The sequence below is a fragment of the Natrix helvetica genome (assembly GCF_964273705.1).
Source record: "Natrix helvetica genome assembly, chromosome: 5".
Lineage (NCBI taxonomy): Eukaryota > Metazoa > Chordata > Lepidosauria > Squamata > Natricidae > Natrix > Natrix helvetica.
Window position 1 is genome coordinate 91143856 of NC_138551.1, and position 18094 is coordinate 91161949.

The 18094-nt window shown below is 47.2% G+C and overlaps 1 protein-coding gene across 5 annotated transcripts in view; it reads right to left on the reverse strand.

Moving 5' to 3' along the window:
* Positions 1 to 18094, reverse strand: part of TET1 (tet methylcytosine dioxygenase 1) — a 131460-nt gene that overhangs the window by 86925 nt on the left and 26441 nt on the right. For all 5 annotated transcript variants that reach the window (XM_081953962.1, XM_081953964.1, XM_081953961.1 and 2 more), the window contains exon 2: positions 11240 to 13244. In XM_081953962.1, the coding sequence (XP_081810088.1) occupies positions 11240 to 13129 (1890 nt within the window). In that variant the 5' untranslated portion in view covers positions 13130 to 13244. The remainder of the gene's footprint in view (positions 1 to 11239; positions 13245 to 18094) is intronic.

The following is an 18094-nucleotide window of genomic DNA, read 5'->3' on the forward strand; positions in this document are numbered from 1 at the left end:
TAATGGAGCGACTACTCCATGGAATACCCGGGGTCATTCCGTATTTTGACGATGTCATGATCGCTGCTTGCAGCCGATCACGACTCGTCGAAACGCTTAGGCAGGTATTTAACCACTTCAGGGAGGCGGGGCTCAGATTAAAGCAATCAAAATGCAAGTTAGGAGTGCCTGCAGTTGAATTCTTGGGGTATTTAATTGACAGCCAGGGCATTCACCCCACACCAGTGAAAGTGGAGGCTATTAACGCAGCCCCAGTGCCATCCAATAGGATGGAATTACAGGCTTTCTTAGGGCTCTTGAATTTGTATTCAAGTTTCATTCCGCACAAGGCTTCGGTGGGAGAACCCCTCCACAGTTTGTTAGACACTTCTACTGCATGGAGTTGGACCAGCCACGAAGCACATGCTTTCGCGGCTGTTAAGAAATTGTTAACAACAGCACCGGTATTAGTGCAATACAATGAGCGCTTACCGTTAATACTGGCATGCGGCGCCTCCCCCTTTGGGGTCATATTAAGCCATGCATTCCCGGATGGCCTGGAGGCTCCTATAGCTTTTTACTCCCGCACTTTATCAAAGGCTGAACGTAATTATAGTCAGCTGGATAAAGAGGCTCTAGCAATCGTGGCGGGAGTAAAAAGGTTCCATCACTATCTTTATGGACGTCCATTTCACTTAGTGACGGACCATAAGCCACTGCTATGTATTTAGCAGGGGATCATCCTACTCCGCAAATCATATCACCCCGCATGTCGCGTTGGGCAGAGTTTCTAACTGCTTACACGTATACTCTACAACATAGGCCAGGTAAGCAAAGGGGTCACTTAGACGCTCTGAGCCGTTGCCCGTTGCCCACTCTAGTAACAGACCCGGCTCCCATAAACAATGTGTGTTTACTTAATGAGGTTAAATTGCCCCTTTCAGCAACTGATATTGCCCTTCATTCACAGAAAGGGCGTTGGTACTTACCTGATACGCCTCTTCTCATAGTGGGGGGAGGAGTATCCAGGATGGGTTGACCTTATCCTCCAGCTGATTGGACTGAGTCAGATAAGCTCTTGGGACACGCCCCTTGCCCACCAAGCTCTCTCCATTATTTGGCGAAGAACTCTATCCGACTCGTTATGCCATCCACTCCAGACTCTTAGTATGGTTTCAAACCTTTTATTGAATAACTTAACATACCAGTGCAACATTCAACAAACATGTTACATAACCATATCAGGGGGGGTCTGGATACTCCTCCCCCCACTATGAGAAGAGGCGTATCAGGTAAGTACCAACACCCTTTCTCCATAATGAGGGGGGAGGAGTATCCAGGATGGGACGTACCAAAGCTAGCGCGTCCCTAGAGAGGGTCACATACTGAGGGCACTGGCCAACTAAGCCTGGTCGGGGGTGTCCCCTGCCCTATGCACCGTCTGTAAGATCCTGCGCCCAAACGAAGCCTCCGCCGAGGCAAAGGTGTCTAACTTGTAATTCCTCACGAAGGGTGAGGGGGAAGACCAAGTGGCTGCCCTACATATCTCTGTCCATGACGCCTGGGTAGCCCAGGCCGCAGTGGTGGCCGCACTTCTTGTGGAGTGTGCTGTGATGGGGCTCGGTGGCTGAATGCCCTGAGACTGGTAGGCCGTAGCTATGCAGGTTCTCAGCCACCTGCCTATGGTGGTGGCGATCACCTTCCTGCCCAGAGCTATGCAGGTTCTCAGCCACCTGCCTATGGTGGTGGCGGTCACCTTCCTGCCCAGAGACCCCGGTTGGAATGAGACGAACAGGGCCTCAGACCTTCTATGCTGCCGGGTTCTTCTGAGGTAGATCCTCAGAGCCCTTCTCACGTCTAATGTGTGCCATTTCCTTTCCAGAGGATGGGAAGGGTCTGGGCAGATATTAGGCAAAACCAGCTCCTGTGCCCTGTGGAAGCACGAACATACCTTGGGTATGAAGGAGGGGTCCAACCGCAACACCACTCTATCCTGATGAAAGATGCAGAGGTCTTCCCTGATGGACAGGGCCTGCAGTTCTGATATCCGTCTAGCAGACGTGATGGCCACCAGGAACGCCACCTTAAGGGTTAAGAATTTTAGGGACACCGTTCACAATGGCTCAAACGGCTCCCCCATCAGGGCCTCCAACACCTTGTGTAGGTCCCAGGAGGGGTACCTATGTACTGGAGGTGGCTTGATGTTGGACGCTCCCTTCAGGAACTGCCTGACCAATGGTTGCTGGGTGAGTGACTGAGTTCTGCTGCACAGCAGCACTGAGGAGATGGCCGAGACTTTTCTCCTAATAGTGTTGGGGGCCAGCCCCCTGTCCAGGCCTGCCTGGAGAAATTCCAGCACTATGGGAACCGTGGCTCTCACCGGGTCCTGCCCACGGGAGCTACACCACGTGGCAAAGGCCCGCCACATTGCGCCATATATGCGCACCGTGGACGGTCTTCGGGCGGCCTGGATAGTCTCTATCACCCTGAGGGAGAAGTTTCCCTCTCTCAGGATGCTCCGCTCAACCGCCACGTGGTCAACTGGAGCCATTGGGGTTCCGGGTGCTCCAGGGAGCCCTGACTGAGGGATATTCTCTCCTGGGGGATTCTCCACGCTCTGCCCACCGAGAGTGATTGGAGGTCTGCAAACCATGGTCTCCTGGGCCAGTAAGGGGCAATCAGTACCACCTCCGCCCCCTCCCGAAGAATTTTCTGAATTACTCTGGGAATCAGTGGTAAGGGCGGATATGCATATAGAAGCCCCCTGGGCCACGGTCAGCGGAGGGCGTCCGCCCCTTCCGCTCCGTGGGTTCGGTACCTCTCTGAAGATGTCTGGGTGAAGTCTCCACTCTGAGTGGTCTACTTCTGCCCTGCTGAGCCAGTCGGCTCTGGTGTTGTCCAACCCCGCTATATGCTCTGCCACTAGAGATAGCACATTTCTCTCTGCCCATCGCCCCAGCCTCTTGACCTCTTGCATCAGGGCCCCTGATTTGGTCCCCCCCCTGTCTGTTCACATGAGCCTTTGTGGCGATGTTGTCCGTGAGGACTAGAATGTGCCTGCCCTTGACAGAGCGGTGGAAATGCATCAAAGCAAGGCGGACTGCTCTGAGCTCCAGCCAATTGATGCTGTGCTTCAGCTCCAACTGGCTCCACTGTCCCTGTGCTATCTGGTCCTGCAGGTGGGCCCCCCACCCAAACAGGCTGGCATCCGTGGTCACCGTCACCCAGTCTGGCGTGCTGAAGACCTCGCCCTTTGTAATCGCAGGGGACGTCCACCAGATCAGTGAGCGGGAGACTTCTGCCGGGAGTCAGACCTTGGTCTGGGAACAGCTCCTGCGCCTTCGCTGGAAAGGCAAAAGGAACCATTGTAGGTCTCTGGTGTGGAGGCGTGCCCACGGGACAATGCCAATGGCCGAGACCATGGTGCCTAGCAGCTTGGACAGGGTGGCTAGAGACACCCTACCTCCCGAGACCACCTGTATGGCTAGTCGTCTCAGGGAGTTCTGTCTTTCTGTGGACAGAAAAACCTTGCCTTCCTCTGAATCAATCAGAGCCCCTAGGTGGATTAATCTAGTGGACGGGTGAAGATGATTCTTGGCCAGGTTTACGGAGAACCCATGCTCCCTTAGTGCCACCATGGTTGTATCTAAGTCCCCAAGGGCCCCCTCAATGGAGGATGACTGTATTAGCAGGTCATCCAGGTAACATTGGATTCTGACCGGAACCTGTCTCAGGTGGGCTGCCAAGGCAGCCATTACCTTGGTAAACACCCGGGGGGGTGGATGACAACCCGAAGGGCAAGGCCCGGTATTGGAAATGCTGCCCTAGGTAACAGAACCTGAGGTACCTCCTGTGATCTCGCAGGATTGGAATGTGCATGTATGCCTCTGTAAGGTCTATGGAAGTGAGGAGGTCCCCCTGCCTGATCCCCTCCAGGATGGAGTGGAGGGAATGCATTTTGAACCTCCTGTAGCGGATGAAGCGGTTTAGCCGCTTCAGGTCCAGAATCGCCCTCCATTCCCCTGAAGCCTTGGGGATGACAAAAAGGATTAAGTAATACCCCTGACCTTGCTGTTCTAGGGGGACTGGCTGGATGGCTCGGATATCCAGCAGGTGCTGTATGGCCTCCTGCATCAATAACCTCCTGGCCGGGTTATTGGACACTGGGCAGATTCGGAAGAACCCAGGGGGGCTGGAAAGGAACTCCAGGACCAGCCCATGTCTGATGGTGTGTTGCACCCACCTATCAGAGGTGGAGCGGTCCCAGCAATCCACGAAATACGCTAGGCGCCCCCCAATGGGAGGTGAGTCTGATCTAGCCTCAGTGTTTGCGGAAGGAGCGCCCCCCGCCGCCTCCTCCGCCCCCTCGAAAGGGCTGCTTCTGCTGTTTGCCTTTCTGCGGCCTATCTGGGTACCTTTGTCTGGCAGCAAACCCCTGGTACTGCCTGGCCCCTGAGTACCCCGCCTCAGAACCCATGAAAGAGTCCTAACCCCGGAAGGAAGTCCCAAAGTCCTGTCCCCTGGAGTAGGACCGTCTGGGGTAAGGCGTCGCTCTGGACTGACCCTTCTTTGCAGCCGTGGGAAGCACCTTCTTCTTATCCTTGTTCTCTACAAGGTATGGATCCAGGGCTGTCCCGAAGAGGGAGTCTCCAGTGAAGGGAGCTGACGCCAGGCGCCACTTGTGCCACACCTCGGCTTGCCACTGTCTCAGCCACAGTAGTCTGCGGGATGCGACTGTAGAAGCGATGGCTCTGGAAGCAAACTTGGCCGCGGACAAGGTGGCGTCTGCCGAAAACTGGATGGCTGCCACCAGTTTATTGATGTCTTGGTGCACTCTACTCTCGGTGATGGAAATCCGCTGTTGCAGCTCCTGTAGCCAAAGTAGGGACGTCCGGTTGAAGAAGGAGGCGGTGGTGGCCGCCTTCACAGCCCAGGCCGCTGCTTGATGTCCCTTTTGGAGAGTAAGATCTGCTTTCCTGTCCTCCAACTTCAGGGCCTCCTCTGGTTCCCCTGGGAGTTGAGTTGGGGTGTGCAGTGCCCGCACCGGCTCATCGATGGAGGGGTGGGCCAGCACCCCCGCCATGTCCTTATCCACATTGAAAAATGTCTTATCAGTGGATGTGGGGGTTGGGCCGGTTGTGGGGGTTGCCCACTGTCGTTTGATTGACTCCAGGAAGGCCTTGGGGGTTGGCACTGTGTCAGTCTCAAAGGCCTTCTCGTCAAAGATGTTCTCAGCTGAGAACCCTTGGAATTGGGGTGAGGCTTCTGTCGCTCTGTTTCCCAGCTTGGCTGCTACCTTGGCCTTGAACAGGAGTGATTTATACAATGAGGGCTGGAACAACCCCGTGAAGGCCGGCTTAGGAGGGGGCATACCTTCGTCCTCGGAGAGTTTGTCATCCCTGACTTCCCCCTCCTCGCAATCCAGGTCGCTGTCGTCCTGCGATGAGACTGAGGAGTTGGAGATGTCCTCCTCCTGGTCCAGCACGTCTTCAGGTACCCTGGGTGCTGGCACCGCCTGGGGCTGCGCTTGTGGCTGCTGAAAGGCTGCTGTCATACATTGTTGGAAAGCGTGCATCATTAGGTCCTAGAAGTTGGGGACCCCTGGTGGGAGTTGTTGACTGGGTGCCATGCCCACTTGTGCAGGGGGGGAAGCCAGCAGTGGGATTCCCATGGGCAGGGCTGGGCCCAGAGAGGCTGTAGGTGGAGGGGACTGCCACCCCTGAGAGAGACCCCAAAGACCTGAGGTGTCAATTGGGATCCTAGCTTGCAATGGGGGTTCCTGCCCTGTGGCTCCTCTTGAGTGGGGGGGCTCCAGGGGCCTTCCCCTTCTGTCCCAGGCTTGGGGTGGATTGGTGCCCACTTGCCTTCTTATAGATCTCCTCCAGCCTCTTGTGCCTTCTAGTCTCATACTTGGAGGCTTTGGCAGGCTTGTGACCACACTCTTCTCCTTAGCCTTTCCTCCCCCCCCCTCCCTGGTCAGCCCTAGCGGTGGTCATTACCTCTGGCTGTTCCTCAGGGCTTCTGGCAGGGCTGCTGTCCATTGCTGCAGGTGCTGGACTCCTGCCGGCTTCTTCCTGGCTGCAGGGCGCCGCCATCTTGGAACACATGGTCCCAGCCAGCTTCAAAATGGCGCCCGCCAGCGGTAGAAAGGGTGCGCTTTTTAAAAGTTTTCCTCTGCCTGTGGCTTGTGCTCCTAGGAGCTGCCGCGTGCCTCCCACACTGTTTTCTCGCTCCCCTCTGCCTCTCTCTGGCGCTGGGGGAGCTAGGCTCTGCTCGTGGCTCCCTCCGGTGAGGTGAGCCAGGTGGATGCAGGCGCGGGCACTCCGCAGCATTGGGGAAGCTGCGGTTCGCTGCTCAACCCAGTGTGGAGCAGCAGAGCGCTCCGGCGCCTCACAGAGCTTCCAGCAGCGGGCTCACCTTCTGGGTGGGATCCTGCGCTGTCCTTCCAGCCGATCGCGCTCCTTTTCCTCTGGATTCAGCGCAGCAGGGCTTGCCTATGGAAGGCTTGTGCCCTGTTTGGTGGCTTGCCCAGCAGAGTCGATCCCTGAGTGATCCTTGTCTCACTCAGACACCTGGGCAGCTTGCTGCCCCCCCTAAGGGGGCTTTTGGCAAATATTTCCGGCCGCTTTAGGAGCTTTCCAGCTCAATTGCGGCTGCTTGCTGATTTCTTCTTCTTTTCTTCTTAAAGTTGCTCTTGGAGATCCAGGATGGCAATCTGTCCAGTTGAGGACTGAGTCAAATAATGGAGAGAGCCTGGTGGGCAAGGAGCATGTCCCAAGAGCTTATCTGACTCAGTCCAATCAGCTGGAGGATAAGGTCAACCCATCCTGGATACTCCTCCCCCCTCACTATGGAGAAAGAGCCTATCCTCCTTCAAGTGATGGATTGGGTACGCTGAGGATGGCCATCGGCCACTGTGGGGGCAGAATTGTTCCCTTTCATTGCCGGAGAGAGGAACTGTCGGTGCTGCAAGGATGTTTCTTGTGGGGTTGTCAGGTAGTAATTCCGAAAGCACTGAGGCAGGCCGTGCTAGTCCGCCTCCATGAGGGTCACCCAGGAATAGTAAAAATGAAGGGCCTCAGCCACAGCTACGTCTGGTGGCCCTCCATGGACAGTGACATCCCGGGCTGGGTACAGCGCTGTCAACCGTGTCAACAAGTCCAACCGGTGCCTGCCACCACTCCTGTCAGGGACTGGGACAAGCCCTCCACCCCGTGGAGTAGAATCCACGTTGACTTCATGGGTCCAATGTCAGGGCAAACTATCTTCCTCATCATCGATGCGCTGTCAAAGTGGGTGGAGTTATTCCCCATGTGCAGCACCACTTCAGAAGCAACTATAGCCGTACTAGACAAGCTGTTCATCACACATGGGTTTCCGGACACATTAGTGTCTGACAACAGGCCACAATTCACAGCTACTACTTTCCAAGCATATCTAGCAGGATTGGGAATACGACATGCACAGGTAGCACCATATCACCTTGCTGGAAATGGATTAGCAGAACACGCTGTGCACTCAGCTAAGGAGGCATTAAACTGAATGGGAAGCACACCATGGCCGGTTAGGATAGCTACTTATTTATTAGCGCAACACACAACACCATGCCCCAATACCAGCAAAAGCCCGGCCGAGATTCTCATGGGACGCCGGCTGCGTACTACCCTGGACAGACTTCCCAGTTATTCACCACGCTGCCCCTTAGAATTAGACATTCCTACAGTCTTTACTATGGGGGAGGGGGTATTTGCACAGAATTTCATGGGAGAACCTAAGCGGATACCGGGCTGGATCACTGAGATAACAGGGCCCTGTTCTTACAGGGTCCAGCTCTGCGATGGTCTGCAATAGCGGCAACATATAAATTAACTGCACCCCGGGAGACGAGGACGACTAAAGAACCTATCAAGTGCAAGGGGGAAGAAATAGTTTCCTCGGCTGAGACATGAAAAGATTAATATCAATATAAGAGCATATTTTTGCACCCAAATACTTCAGATTTTAAACGACATCAAAGTTCAGAGATGCTCCCAGTCTTTCAGGCTCCTAGATCTGCTGTAAAACTTTTGATATACAGGGCTGACCCCCAGGGAACAGAAAAAGTCAAGGTTTTGTTTGGCAAAGTTAAAATAAACTAGAAAAGGAAACTAAAACCAGCTTCCCTTCTAACATTATTGTCTGGGCTAAATGCTTCCTGCTGGTCTGGCCAATTTGCTTATAGCTCCATCCTCTGGCTAAACTCAGAGACAGCCTGGATCTCTGTTTGACATCACTGAGAAGTCTCAGGCTTGAAATATGCCACAGAATCACATCTGATTCCCTCTTAAAAGTAGCCCTGAAGCATATTAATTCCTTCTGCTTGAAGAGAGCTATTTTTACTGTGATAAACCACAATGTACTGCTCTATTTCAGAAAAAAAGATGAAAAATTAATATTTTCTCCTCTTTTCAGGATTATTAGTCTTTTATATATTTTACTGTTTTGAGTTAGTTATAAAAGCAATAAAGATGTCATAAAAACCAAATAAATATATTTGTTTTGGTTACCAATCGTATGCGGTGGGATTCAAAAATGCTTACTACCAGTTCTGTGGGCGTGGCTTGGTGGGCATAGCATGGCTTGGTGGGCATGGCCTGGCAGGCGTGGCAGAGGAACGATACTGTAAAATCTCCATTCTCTCCCCACTCCAGGGGAAGGATACTGCAAAATCCCCATTTCCTCCTGATCAGCTGGGACTCGGAAGGCAGAGACTAAATAGAGGCGGGGCCAGTCAGAGGTGGTATTTACTGGTTCTCCGAACTACTCAAAATTTCCACTACCAGATCTCCAGAACTCATCAGAACCTGCTGAATACCACCTCTGTATCATACGGTATTTTATTATTTTACTTTTTAAAAAAATTTTGGTGACTAAATTATCAAGATGCCAGAAGCCCAGGTTGTTAATTAACAGAAATCATCAAGCATAGAGTAATATTCAAAGGCGGGAAACATCTGCCTTTCCAGCTGGTGCTGATCTATCTTTGTGCATAGCCAATGAAGGTGTAGTCCAGCGGAAGTTGTAGTCCAGCAACACCTGGAAAGCTCTAGATTTCCCACCCTTGAATTGGTTGTAACAATACAGTAGAAAGGTTGCATTTAAGGTCTCACAGAAAATTTAGACCAAGGTGAGAAGGGAGTAAAGTACATACAAGTACCATATTTTTTGGAGTATAAGACGCACCGGAGTATAAGACCCATCAACTTTTTGAAGAGACAAATTTTAAAAAAAAGTTTTTGCACTCTGCAGACCTCTCAAAAACAGCCCGTTTTTTGCAAAAACAGGCCCATTTTCCCCCCAAAAAATGTCATGCATAGCTTTTAGGAGGCTTGTAGAGTGCTCCTGGGGGCTGGAAGGGCCAAAAATGAGCAAAAAATGGCCCGTTTTTCACAAAAACGGGTCTGTTTTTTGTCAAAAAAGGGCATGCATAGCCTTTAGGAGGCTTATACAGGGCTCCTGGGGGCTGGGGGGGGCGAAAAAAACAGCCTGTTTTTTGCTCATTTCTACCCTCCCCAGTAGCATTCTGGTAGCTTCCTAAAGGCTATGCATGGTCATTTTTGGAAAGGGACGGGGTTTTGGGAGGCCAAAAATGCTGTATTCAGTGTATAAGACGCATCCAGATTTTCACCCTCTTTTCTGAGGGAAAAATGTATACTCCAAAAAATGCAGTAGTTGTTTTAAGTAAGTTGTGTTATCATTCAAAGATACAAAGGCACTTAAAAAATGATTTATAACTGTTATTCACATTTATGACCGTTATGGTCCCTATGGACAGATGATCAAAACTTGGACACTTGGCACCTGGCATGTATATATGACAGTTGCAGTGCCTTGGGGTCACGTGCTCTTCTTTTGCAGGCTTCTGACAAGCGAAGTTGATGGAGAAGCCAGATTCACTTAACAACCCAGTTGCAAACTTAACAATTGTAGTGATTCACTTGCAACTATGACAAGGAAGGTGGAGGAAAAGTCACTTAATTGTCTTGCTTAGCAACAGAAACTTTAGACTCAATTGTGTTCGGAAGTTGGGGATTCCCTGCAATTCCAACAGAATAGATGGTGAAAGGAAGCATAATAGGGCAATTCTTTCCGCTTTTCTGGAGCTACAGACTTGACAAGGGAGCCCTGCTCTAAAAGACTACAACACAACAGTTGTAAGACAAAATGTAAAAGGAAACAGAAAAATGTTGAAATAAAAGCAGACAGTTTTTCTGAATGCACTCCATATTGAAAGTGCACTATCATCTTTGAAATAAATCCAGCCAGCAATATTCAATTATTAGAATAGAACAGGATTATTCTCCAAAGCACCGAAGGGCAAGACAAGAAACAATGATTGAAAACTAATCAAAGAGAGAAGCAACCTGGAACTAAGGAAAAACTTCCTAACAGTAAGGACAATTAATCAGTGGAACAGTTTGCCTCCAGAGATCGTGGGCACTGGAAGAAGAGTCTAGACCAGTGATGGCGAACCTATGGCACGCGGAGCCATTTGTCAGGGGACGCAAGGCGCTGCCCTGTCAGCTAGCTAGTGCGCATGCGCGCGCTGGCCAGCTGAGTTCACCCTTTTTTAAAGCCATTTTTCGCCCTCCCCAGGCTCCAGAGGTTTAAAATTTCTGTTCTTAATAGCTCAAAAATTATATGAAGTGCATTCTACTTAATGCCTGCTCTGCAACAGAATTCACATGCAAAACTTTAGGTTAGGGGCGTCCAACCTTGGCCACGTACATGCACCCTTGGCTGGGTAATTCTGGGAGTTAAAGTCCACAAGCTTAAAAGCAGTGGTGGAATTCAAATTTTTTTACTACCGGTTCTGTGGGCGTGGCTTGGTGGGTGTGGCAGGGGAAGGATACTGTAAAATCTCCATTCTCTCCCCACTCCAGGGAAAGGTTACTGCAAAATCCCCATTTCCTCCTGATCAGCTGGGACTCAGGAGGCAGAGAATAGATGGGGGCGGGGCCAGTCAGAGGTGGTATTTACCGGTTCTCCGAACTACTCAAAATTTCCGCTACCAGTTCTCCAGAACTGGTCATAACCTGCTGAATACCACCTCTGCTTAAAAGTGGCCAAGGTTGGACACCTCCTGCTTTAATGGGTTTGATTTCAGTGAATCTCATACCATCAGAAACCCAACCGTTATTTCTCATTAAGGGAAAACAGATTTCAGACACTAAAACAAAATCCCAGTAATTCAAGCAATATTAAAACAAAATCTGTTTACCTCTGCAGGCTGCTTTGAGGGTGGAATGGACGGCAAGGGCTTCTTCAGTTCTTCACATTTTCTCTTTTTACATATCCGGTGGCTAGTTTTGCGTTTCCTACAGCAACTACACTCTTCACAGTTAGTTTTCCGCAGACAAGGCTCACAAACTCCACAGCGCCTTCTTTTTTTCTTTTCCACCACAGGTTGCAAAGAGGCAAGGCACCCTCCAGTTGGAGATTCAAAAGATGAGGGCTCGGATGCCCCCACTGTGTTGGGGTCACATTTCTTGGGATCCTGGGGACAGTCTGTGTTTTTTCCATCTCTTCCCAGCTGTAACAAGGGATCAGATTGCCTTGAAATGGACTTGTCAGATGGCGCCGTCCTTGGCTCTTTCCCTTCTTCTGCACCCAAGGGCAGCCTTGCATTAGGGGACTGTGAAAAACCTTCATTAGACACTTCCCTGCTGACTGGGCTAGTGGTGTTTCTATCTGGATTAAAGGGTGCAGAGGCTGGATCTAAACTGAATGTTTCTGCAGCAATCCGTTCCAGAGTCCGTTCAAGGTCATCCAAGGTGAAATTACTCAAAGAAATGCTAGAAATCTGTTCACAGACGGACTGTTCATTTGGTTGCTCGTAGCTATAGTAGGGAGAAGAACCAAGTGTTTGGTTGCTTGGCACCAGCGTCAGGTCCACTGGTATAGGCGCGTCTCCTGCAAGGTCTGGTTCTTTTAAGCATCCTTCTGATCCACAGGCACACTGCAAATACTTCTCTTCTGCAAAAGGAGGCTCAGTATCTGGTTTGCTCAGGGGTTCTGGCAGCGCACACGGGTCATCCAGATGCAATTTTGAGATCAGCTCAGAGGTAATCAAAACGGCAGCATCGGATTCACAGGGATGTAGCACCATATCGTGTCCAGTTTTGGAATGAGATTCCAGAGAAGTCTCTGGACTTTTATTCTGCAACGTCAGGTCTTGTTCTGAGGAAAGGCTCAACATGGAAAAGGAATGTGAACAAAAATGTTCTGGGGGGACAGGAGGTAAATTCAGGTTATTTGTTGCATACGGTTCTATGGACGTCCCCAATTCATCTTCCTGTACCCTTAAAGTAGTGTCAAAGTCAAGGTGTAATTGGTGGATTAGAGGCTCAGACAAAATTTCATTTGAGGTATTAGTAAACAAATCTTCCAGGGCCTGCTCACGGGAAACAAATTCTTCACATCTGTGTTCTTCTTCAAGTATTCCTGAATTACAAGTATCCGTCACACCATTATTAGAAACAGAAATTTTTGAGGGGTGCATTATCCCTCTTTTTTTGGCTTGATTATCATCTACAGAGGACCAGCCTGCTTCCTGAGAACATGGGGCCTTGTCTCCTTTGGGAGAAGGTAATTCACTATTCAAGTTTAAATCTCGTGCAAAAGCTCTTGTAGTCTGTTCAACGTCTTTCCTTTCTAGTGTAGAGGAAATTCCTGATCTGGCTTTCTGTCTTTTTCTTGGGCCACTCTTTTTGGCTTTTGTGATTGTCGATGCTTGAAACAGCCTATGGGAAAATGGTTTCCTGCGGAGAGTCATGGAAAACCCACCGTAGCTCAAAGGAGGCTTGTTGTGGAAGATAACATTATCCGTTAATTCCAGGTTCATCCAAGAAGTTCCAGAAAAGGCTTTGGTTACACTGCTCCGGAGAAATCGGCATGGCGAACTTAATGGAGGTTTACGTCTTTGGGATTTTTTCTTGCCATCGTTCTGGTCTTCTATTAACTTTCTACAGCCTGTAGGACACTCTTTCTTTGAGGACTCTTTCTTGGCATCTTTTATTCCTTGGCAAGATTTCTTTTTAACAGGACTCGGTTTCTTTTTGCTTATTTCCTCTTTTTTAATTAATCGTGAAGATCTGGCATCCCGGGCCATTTCTATCAAACTCTAGATGTGACACTGGAATTAAGAGTTCATGGAGTCTTGCAAATGTTCCTCATTTCAGGAGAAGCCTGCACATTTGTCAGGACATTCTCTGGGTAGCACAGAGCTGAAATAGAAAGAAAGAACAATAAAAGTATTGGGAAGAATTTTAGGTTTCACGTAAAAGCTTTAGAACATTCATGTCACTTTTTATAATCTCTGTAGCTTTAACATCAAATTTGCAAGATGCATCAAAAGCTGCACAGATTGAGAATTAAGAGAAAAATAATAAAGGTAGCAGCTTGCTTAAGTCACGGAGGGGTTGGGGGAATGGAGCAAGACAATCCTGTTCATAGTTCCAATTTGTTTAGCTCTATGCTATGGAATAATATTAAAAGTGGCACATGTTTTTCGGCAGCAAAGTCTGGAGGAAGTAGATTTTCTTTCATCTGAAGGTGGTGCTTTATATTTTTGTAGTATTGTATATAATGCTTTACTTTTTGAAGGCTTGTATTTCCCCCAAGTCTTAAAGTATTGCTGGAGAACAAACAAAATAGAAGATTGAAGGGTACTGAATCCACGGAACACCAATATAAATGGAAAATCAAAGCTTCCTCCCCCACTTCAAACTGACAAGCACTGAGTAATGAAGCAAACAACATGAAGAGTTGTGACATCCCCTTTCTCTTACGATTTTCAAAGCAGTCTTGGAAAGTTTTAGAGATAAGAAATTGGAAACCCCAAAACCTTTTGAAATAGGAAGCACTGCTAACTTCTACACACACATGCTTTGCTTAATGACATACCCACTATTTATTTTCCCCTACTATGTCAAGAGGGCAATGCAGAAGATCTGCAGAACTTACAGAAATGGGTATCCAGAGGTAGCTCCTTGCCAAAGGAGATTTTCTATCTCTTCACTATCTGTCCCTCTCCTGGGCCTGGGACAATACACAATGCTTAGTAAATATCCATCTCTGTTTAGTGATTCTTGGCTCATTCAAAATGTTCATTTCCTTGCCAGGTGTGAGTGACCAGGACTGGGCCAAACCATTTAAACCACAAAGGCAAGACTGTAGCTTTCACTGTCATCAGACTTCTGCTTATCTCCATTTTAAGAACTTGCAGAGCAGAATTTCATTCATTTGCCCAGAACACTGAAACATGTGGATCCGCTCTCTTGACTGGGACAGAGAATACTGGTTGGTTGCAACCTCATCTGACTTTCAGATAAAGATGTCTCTGGGCCTGACTTGGAAAATCCCTTCATCAAGATAACGTTTTTTCTTGATGGTACAACCACCAGTGGCTTTGAAGGGGAGGAGTGCAAAATTATGTGCTAATGAGAAAAAAAAATTCAGCAGCAGAGGGGTAAGCAAATTTATGGCCCATTTAAAAAAACATGGAAGTATTGAGAGCACACCTTGGATACCTTTACAAAATGGTTGCTGGAGATAGCATTGCCTGCTCACAAAATGGTCGCCATTATGAATGCAGTCAACTACAAATCATCAATTAATCCTAAAGCGAAAAATTGCAAAATTGTTCTCCTTTAGCCTCAAGGATGCTTTTTAACCCCTACTTTTTTCTCCTTTCTTGAGCAATAAAGTAAATAAAAATAAATAAAATAAATAAATATAGAGTGCAATCACATTCTCTCCCCCCCCCCATTTTATACTTCCTGTCATGTCTATGTGAGGTCCTGAGGAATTCTTGCAAATAAAGTTGCCCGTCTTTTGCTTTGCAGATACCATATTGCTATATCATTATTTTGATCCATTTTTAAAATGTCAGGTTGGGTCCCAGGTGTGTAGCTGCCAAGGGGAACTCTTTTGCCTCTCTCTGCTCTAAGAAAGAACACGAAAAGACCAGAAGCGATGTTTGACTCAGTTAGCTCTGTTGTTCGCTTCTAGAGTTGTTGGATACCAGATGGACAACTACATTTCCTAAATAAATACATTCATCCAGCGAAAGCTACCATCTTCAACACAGTGCCTATCAGATGGATGTTCCCTTAACTCCCCTAATTTGGCATACAACAATTTCATATCTCACAAATGAAGGCAAATATACATGTTCCAGTATAATGTTGCAGGATCCAATCTAGGTCAGTCAGAGGAACCAGAGCTTCAGTCTTCCGAACTTTCAGCTCGTGCTGGAGCCCATCCTCACTTCTCTCTAGCGGAGTGTGTTAGCGCTTCCCTCTAGCACACAATCTGTTGGAGAGAGGTTCCCTGAGTTTGAAAGAAGACTAAACCAGGCACTGAAGTACCAGTAGTGGAAATTTTGAATAGTTTGGAGAATCGGCAAATACTACCTCTGGCTGGCCCCCGAGTGGGGTGGGAATGGACATTTTGCAATATCTTTCCCATGCCACGCCACCAAGCCATGTCCACAGAACCGGTAGTAAAAAAAAATTTGAATTTCATCACTGGATTGATCCTGCAATTTTATATCTAGTATAAGGATCATCAAACTTCCAATTATTTTACATCTTTTACATGGCTTGACATCTGTTGCACAAGAGAACCTCAAAATGTTCCTGAAATGTGATTTCAATTTCAAGGAACATCATGCGCTATAGCCCTATAGCAAATGCCCTATGGATAACTGATAAACATCAATGCCATATTGACAACTGATAAACCTATCAAGATGAAAGATGGCTTCCTGTCTAACTGGAATGTTCCAGGGATATTTAAATTTGTTTTGGAATTTGGCAGCGGCTTATAGAGAAACATGTGGTTTTTATGGGCTGCCTTTACATCAGTGCTCCTGGAACAGGGGTCTCCAAACTTAGCAAGTTTAATATTTGTGGACTTCAAGTCCCAGAATTCCTCAGACTGGAATTCTCAGAAGTCTCCTGTTCTAGAACATTGGCCCCCAACCTTTAGGACACCAGGGACCAATTCCATGAAAAAAGATTTTTCCGTAGACTGGGAGTGCATGGTTTTGTGTACTGCCTGCATCCCACAGATGGGACTTCATTTGTTTGCACAGCTGGGGTTGGGGACTCCAGTCCTAGAATATCTATAGAGAGAATCAGTTTTTCTTCTAGGTCCAAACTGCTCTGAGCTTTTGCATGGACCTTCTATACAGTGCCACAGAGGTCCAGACTCCACTCATATGATTACATGGGAGCAAATGCAACTTTTCTCTATCTCGTATGAGATAGGATGATTTGTATTGGTAGCACACTGTTTCTTCAGGAGGACAGGCTTAACACTGGGCTAAAGGCTGACTAGGGAATATTTCTGATCTTAGGGCAGCTGACAGTCAAAACCACACTGTTAAGCCTCAGCTAAGTGGAACAATGATTCATACAGGACACAGCATTGCCAACAAAGATCTGAACTTATTGGCTACACTTTCTATGTTATAATGCATACATGATCCAATAAATTCAAACAAAAATATTTATTCATCAGAGAACCAGTTTGATCCAGTGGTTAAAGTTCCAGAGTAGAAACTGGGAGACTAGATGTTCTAGTCCTGCCTACAGCATGAAAATAGAGGGAAATAAGAGGAAAGAATATTTGTTCACAATCCTGAATTCTAAAATTCATTATTCTAAAAATAATGAAGGCAGAATAAAAAGTCTAAAATAAAAAATAACTAATATCCAACTAATTCAGTAAGGCTTTCTCCCAAATATAACCCATGCCTATCTATCATCTATCTATCTATCTATCATCTATCTATCTATCTATCTATCTATCTATCTATCTATCTATCTATCTATCTATCTATCTATCATCTATCTATCTATCTATCTATCATCTATATATCTATCTATATATCTATCTATCATCTATCTATCTATCATCTATCTATCATCTATCTATCTATCTATCTATCTATCTATCATCTATCTATCTATCTATCTATCATCTATCTATCTATCTATCTATCTATCTATCTATCTATCTATTAAATTTCAATTTTATTCTTCCGGGAATTATCTATCAAATCATTTCATGTTTTACACTTTTCAGGCAAAAAGCTGGAAATGCCTTTCATTTAAATTGTTTACAAAATAAAAGCAAGTAGAAGAGGGAAAACATAGAGGCAATGGAAAAGAAAATTGGGGATTAAAAGATAACACCATTTTTTTCCTTGCGGGCCTTCAAAAATGCTTAAGGGAAAATGGTTTCTGCGTTGCCCTAAGGTACTTAGAAAAATTAAACACAGCATGAATAGAAATAAAAATTGGATGCCAAAAGATATAGGCAACCCAAGAGTGGGAGAGTTGATTCTGCGAACCAGATGAAGAAATGATTTGTGTACTTATCACATTACTACTTCTATACTCATGGTTTTTCTACTGGCCTGATCAATAACCCAACTGGGAACCATTTAGAGAACACTAAACAACATCCCTGAAAAAGATTACAAACCTCTTTATCATTATTCTCAAGAAATATGCATCCACATGCTCAAGGGGCCACCAAGAATCAACTTGACTGGGGTCTTTCCATTTTTTTCTTCTTCCAAAAAGTCTGGAAAGATTTTCTTGGTGCTCAGTCCAGCCAAGACAATTTGTTTATATATTTTAACACCTTGATGAGACCCCTACAAGTACTGTGTGGATTTCAAACTGGCATTAATCTCTGCTGGAAACCTTAAGTGTACATGAGGTCTAATAGATTGGACTACAGCCAATAAAACCATTTTTGAGGAATCCTTGGTGCTCTCTAAGCTTGGCTGGGAATCCTGGCGTGGCAAGCTACTGTATATAAACAGAGAGCAAAGCCCACCCACCCCACTACTCAGATAGTGGAAAGGCTGCAAACAAACAACAGGCTCAGAGAGCACCAGGAACTCCACAGTTCAACCCTAAGCTACCTATATCTTCTACTAAAACAATTCTTTTCTGGGAAATATGACAAATGCACCATATGTTGCTTCAAGACTCAGATGATACCCTGCGGTGCTTCCAAAGGGCTTTAATTCAGTATTCTGTGAAAAGTCACAAAA